Raw genomic sequence first — 6,586 nt, 5'->3', positions numbered from 1 at the left:
AAACATATACACACACATACATATATATATATATACATATATACGACGGGCTTCTTTCAGTTTCCGTCTACCAAATCCACTCACAAGGCTTTGGTCGGCCTGAGGCTATAGTAGAAGACACTTGCCCAAGGTGCCATGCAGTGGGACTGAACCCAGAACCATGTGGTTGGTAAGCAAGCTACTTACCACACAGCCACTCCTGCGCCTACTTTCGCGACCACCCCCTACCAGAGCCTTGTGAAGCTTTTAGGTATTTTCGCTCAATAAACACTCACAACTCCCGGTCTGGGAATCGAGACCACGATCCTATGACCACAAGTCCGCTGCCCTAACCTCTGGGCCATTGCGCCTCCACTAATTTTGTGGAGTCGTCAACAGCAAACCATTCATTCTAGCATATATGATGGTTACTTTGTTTTATGAACCCAGATGGGATGAAAGGCAAAATTGACCTCGGTGCAATTTGAATTCAAAATGTAATGAGCAGGAGAAAATTCCACTAAGCATTTTGTCTCATGTACTAATAATTCTGCCAGTTTGCTACCTTAAGTTTTAATTTAACCCTTTAGCATTTAAGCCAGCCAAAATAATCTACCTGTTTTATTTTCAGACTGACCAAATCTGGCTCTCTCACACTTCCCCTACAATGTCATTTTAAAAATAATCACATCATCAATAACATGAAGCTACAAGATAATGATTAATCAATTGATATCAATGTGAATAAATGAGTATTACATGTGACAGAGAAATCTGAATGCTAAAGGGTTAAATTGATTTAACCCTTTTGAAACCAACCCACCTGTAACTGTCTCTGGCTCTGTAGTACAAAAGTCTTATTTTCAAAAGTTCTGAATTAAAATCTTCCACCAAACCTTAGTCTCAATTTATATTCCAAACACTAGCTTAATGATAACTAAGTTATTTTACTAAATTCTTTATGCTTATAATTAATTGAAAGAAGCACAGAGCATCTCCACAGAAATATGATAACAAAAAGATTAAAACAGGAAGTTGTGTCATAGAACCAAAGGATTCTGTGATACAATTTCTGGTATCAGAAAATTTTTATAATCCTTATTTTAATGGGTATATCTAATTAAATATTTACTAATTTATCTCCTTGCAGCATACATTCCACCAAAACAACAAAGACATCCTTGTAGGCAAGACAATGAAGGGTAGATTCGGTTGGGCATTTGCCAAATTGAAGGATATCAACTTTGATGGCTACAATGGTGAGTTTCAACTGTTTTGTTTGTGCATGTTGTGGTAGGGTGTGTATGCATTTTTATTTGTGTATGTTTGCGTTGTCATACAGGTGGTGTTATACCTTTCCAGTCTTCAAAGCAAACATGTCAGGCCATGGGGAAATATAACCTTACCAGAAAACTGGTGACGGTTGGTGACAGGAGGGGCATCCAGTCATAGAGAATTTGCCTCAATAAATCTGACTCATTCAACCATGGAAAAATGAACTTTAAAATGACATGTTTATGTGTTGTCTTTGGGCAGCAATGAAATTGGATTAAGTCTTACATAGATAAAAAAAAGTTTGGCTGTTTGATGCTTTGATAGGTGAAAGTATAGAATCAAATGCCTTAGTTGGAAGAAGTAAATAAGAATTGGTTCCTGGAATATAGCCAGTTAGTGTGCAGTGCTGCTTCAAGAAGTCTCTGGCAATCTTATGCCAGCATGGAAAAAGTGGATGCAAAGTGATACCTATGATGCTGATAAGGACAAGGGTCGTTGATGATGATAATGATGACAATATTGATAACAATAGTGATGTTGAAGATGATGGTGATGATATTGATGATGACCATGATGATCACAGCAAAACAATGACAATTTTGATAATAATGGTGATGATGTTGAAGGTGGTGATGATGATGATGGGGAGGATGGTGGTGGTGGTTGTGAAGATGATGTCAATGATGATGATGATGACAGTGGTAACATTGACGATTATCATCGGTATGGTGATAATGACAACAGTGATGATGATGTTGATGGTGAAGACCACAATGACAACAATGCTAATTATTGTCATCGTTATTATCATGATCCTGACAATTAGAATAACTAATAACTTTTTTTATACTTTTCCAGATTTTGCCACTTCTGCTCCCTATGGAGGTAAAGATGGCAAAGGTGCCGTGTATATTTACCATGGATCTGTGAAGGGTGTTATCGCTGAACCTGCACAGGTAAGTAGCTTTAACGACCAACAATCTCATGTTTCCAGCTTCTGTGTACCGACATTTTCAAGACAATCAAAAATAAAGGATCCAATAATACAATGCTGAGAATATTGTCTCATTTGGTTTTGCTTAATCCTTGGTTTAAGAAAGGCTTTTGCAGGTGACATGTTACAAACAAAACAACCAAATGTATGTTTGTAGATATAAAAACAGGCACTCTCTTGGATACAACATTGAGTGTGCCTTGCTCATGAAATTAATGTGCACTTCACATATATATATATATGAATATGTGTGTTTGTGTACTCACACATCTTTTATGAATGTCTATATTCTATACTGTCAAACAAATGTAGAACAAAAAATTCTTTGCTTGAACAACAAGTAAAGATGAGTTGCATGAATGACAGCTGGTTAAAATAATGTATCAGTAATATATACTCATCTAACCCATGTTATCATGGAAGAAAAAAAATCATGCATAAAACAAACAAACAGAATTGTATAAATTTATAAAATAGATAAACAGTTACTATTTACATTCTCCTCAATCTTTCTATTCCTGTAACTGAAGTAACTCTTCACTGAGTCATTCAAACTACAATAATTGTAAAGCAGAAGTTTGGGGAGTTTTCCCATTTATTTTCATTTCCTTCCTCTTTATCTTTAAATTTCATTAAAATATCAAGTTACTCTGGATGCTAAATGTGCAATAATCAATGGCATTTCACTCCTCAATCAAATATAAATTTTGTTTCAGATATCTGAAATCAAAATCTAGGCATTTTGAATAGAAAAATCCAAAGTTCTCTCACTTCACAGAGATCATTCTGTTGGAAAGGCAATCGTAAATTTCTTACTATCACAAAGAAAATCTTGGCATTTTGATTAGATTCCAACTGTAATTTCAGCTCCCTTATTTTTTCTTTCTTTCTTTGTTTATTATTTATTATTATTATTATTATTATTATTAAGTTGGTGAGTTGGCAAAATTGTTATTCACCAGACAAAATAGTATTAAATAGTAGTTTATAGTGTTAATTCTTCTGACTCACTGCATTCTGAGTTCAAACTCTGCTAAGGTCAACTTTGCCTTTCATCCTTTCAGATTTGATAAAATAAGTACCAGCTGAGTATTAGGGTCAATATAAACAACTAGCCCTCTCCACCAAAATTCCAGGCCCTGTCCCTATAGAAGAAAAGATTGTTATTAGGGCAACATTAAATTAGTTGATGAAATTAGCAAGCCCTCTTCCACTAAAATTGCTGGTCCTGTACCAAAATTTGAAAGAATTATTATTATTTTAATTACATAATAGCCATTTCTTGCTAATTTAATTAACATTGACAGTACATGTGTGCACGCGTACATACATATATGAGCACAATGCAGTCCTTGGACCCATGATATCCTCTCAAACCATCCAACCCATGCCAGCATGGGAATAGAAGTTGTAGTATTATGTGGCATGTGCTAGTGATTCCCTACTTCTGGCTGTTGACATCTTTGCCCCACTCAGGTGATAACCCTCCAACCCATGGGTCTCTATGGGTCGTCATTGCTGGTGAGGGTTTTATGAAGTTGGAGTGCAAACCCTACCTCAACCTTCGTAAGCCACCTTCTCCGATATGCCAAGGAAAAATTGGGTCTAATTTTTGGCATGTTGCTCCTCACACAGCACAAAGACAAACATTAAAAGAAAATGATGAGGTTGATGATAGAAAACAAATGTTAGCAAAGGTGATAATGATGTTATATATATATACATACATATATGGATTTGGTAGATGAAAACTGAAAGAATCCTGTCATATATATATATATAAATATGTATGTATATATATGTGTGTGTATGTGTATATATGTATGTGTGTGTCTCTGTGTCTGTGTTGTCCCCCTACCATCATTTGACAACCGATGTTGGTGTGTTTATGTCCCCGTAACTTAGCGGTTTGGTGCAGAAGAGACTGATAGAATAAGTACCAGGCTTACAAAGAATAAGTTCAGGGGTCGATTTCTTTGACTAAACGGCGATGCTCCTGCATGGCCTCAGTCATACTATTGAAACAAGTAAAAGAATAAAGGTATATATACATATATCTTTTATCTTTTACTTGTTTCAGTCATTTGACACTGGCCATGCTGGGACACGACCTTGAAAGGTTTTAGTGGAACAAATCGACCCCAGAACTTTTTTTATTTAAAGCTTGGTACTTATTCTATCGGTCTCCCTGCTGAACCTCTAGGTTATAGGGACGTAAACACACCAACACCAGTTGTCAAGCAGTGGTGGGGACAAAGCCAGAAAGACACAGAGAATAGATATACATACACACAAACACACACACACACACACACACACACACACACACACACACACATATATATATATATATATATATATGTGTGTGTGTGTGTGTGTACATATATGTCAGGCTTCTTTCAGTTTCCATTTACCAAATCCATTCACAAGGCTTTGGTCAGCTCAAGGATTTAAGAGAAAACACTTGCCCAAGGTGCCCTGCTGTGGGACTGAACCTAGAACCATATGATTGGGAAGCAAGCTTCTTACCATATAACCATGCCTATGCCTACATATATACATACATACATAAATATGTGTGTATGTATATATACATATACGCACACACACTAGACTGACTTTTCAGTTAGCCATTTGAAATATGCCTTAGTGTATTACTTGTACTCATTCCATCAGACCCTGGAGAGTTAACAGATGAAGTCAAACCCTGATGGAATTTATATACAGGACATGGTGGGGGTGGGGGAGCTATATACTTCAATATCTTCAATAATTTTATTCCTTTTACTCTGTATGCCTCTGTGAGTGTGTGTGTTGCATTCACCAGTTTTTTTTCTTTTAATTAAAAGTTTTATTATTCATTTTCAGGTGATTGATGCCAGCGACTTGAAAAACGGCCTAAGAACATTTGGATATTCTTTATCAGGTGGCATGGATTTAGATGGAAATGGTTATACAGGTATGTTGATCAATCAGTCAATCAATCAAATCAGTCATTTATCTTGAGGTGGTGGTAGAGCTAAGACAGAGCCTACAGCAACGTATGTACTACTGAGACCAAGTGTTGCAGGAGATTCCGGAGTCGTCTGGAGGCTGTGGTTGAAACCAATGGCGATTTTGTTGAATAAATTTACTCTTTAGTATTTCAAGATATTTTTATGTAATTTTGGTAAATATATCTTTTAAAATGAGATGTCAGTGTTATTTTCATTTTTGTGTAATTTAGACAACACTTTATTCACTGCACCCTGTATGTATCATTGTCATCTTCATCGTTCAATGTCTGCCTTCCATGCTAGCATGGGTGGGATTGTCAGTGTATCATATATCTGTTCTGGTGGACACCCCCAGGTGGGAAGTGGGCTGGTCCACTACTAATAAACAGTGGACTGACACAGTCAGTAATGTCAATCGGCAAAGGTACGTTGTTTGGACCAGTTCTGCAGAGACAACGAAATACATCGTCATAATGGGACATATCAATATCTGAGAAAGAAGCTCGCCCTAAAGTATAGAGCAGTAACATATTTATAGGTAGTTAAGACTATGTCCAGTGATAGGGTGACCAGTGGTTTCGCATCCATAAGGGGTTTAAGCCCCGTGAATGTCTCGTCAGACTCTAAAACTGAAGAACATTGGGAAGGTCATAAAGATGGTGAAGCTGACACTCCCTGTTCATAACAGAGTACCAATTCCATAAAGTGGCTTTTCACCTCCTCTTTCTCTACCTGGTTGGTTACTGCAATCCTTTTCTCCTTCTCATTCATGGCATAACATGGTTTAAACTCATTGCTTTCAAGTCTTTCCCTACTGGTCTGTGTCTGACCAAATATTCTAGGGACACCACAAACTTCTCTGTTGTCTTAGAGTCTATCCAGTTTCTTCCATTCCTTATCTCTTGAAGGGATAAACATTTGGCATAGTCGTGTAACATCAGTACCATCCGCATCTTACCTCGCTTGTACTGGTCCTCTATCGATGGGGCTGTTATTTCTAATGGACCTTCATCTTGGTACAAAGCCAATGAAGGTCATATTTCTGAAGTCCTGAAGCAGAGAAGCATCGTCAGCATAAATTCATTACAAGGTTAACAAGATTACTTGATGATGTCTACATAAACTACTGTCTTTAACTATTAAATCTGGCTCAGTATCTCTAACAGAGCGGTTTATTCACTAATAGTTATGACCCAAATGATACCCACTCCACTCACACATGCTTCTCATTCCTATGTTTTCTGTATTTACAGTTTGTTTAACATAAACAACAATTCTTAATATTTCTCTATCTTTACTCTCCTTGTTTTCTGCAGATCTTTTAGTTGGCTCTTATGCAGCG

The 6,586-nt window shown here is 36.8% G+C and overlaps 1 protein-coding gene across 1 annotated transcript in view; it reads left to right on the top strand.

Annotated features, from left to right (window-relative positions):
• Window positions 1–6,586, top strand: part of LOC106879883 (integrin alpha-8) — a 43,339-nt gene that overhangs the window by 6,734 nt on the left and 30,019 nt on the right. Inside the window, exons 6-9 of the mRNA XM_014929612.2 lie at window positions 1,130–1,238; window positions 2,113–2,210; window positions 5,117–5,207; window positions 6,561–6,583. Of these exons, the coding sequence (XP_014785098.1) occupies window positions 1,130–1,238; window positions 2,113–2,210; window positions 5,117–5,207; window positions 6,561–6,583 (321 nt within the window). The remainder of the gene's footprint in view (window positions 1–1,129; window positions 1,239–2,112; window positions 2,211–5,116; window positions 5,208–6,560; window positions 6,584–6,586) is intronic.

Source organism: Octopus bimaculoides, chromosome 10 (assembly GCF_001194135.2).
Source record: "Octopus bimaculoides isolate UCB-OBI-ISO-001 chromosome 10, ASM119413v2, whole genome shotgun sequence".
Lineage (NCBI taxonomy): Eukaryota > Metazoa > Mollusca > Cephalopoda > Octopoda > Octopodidae > Octopus > Octopus bimaculoides.
This window is presented reverse-complemented; position numbering and strand designations above follow the sequence as displayed.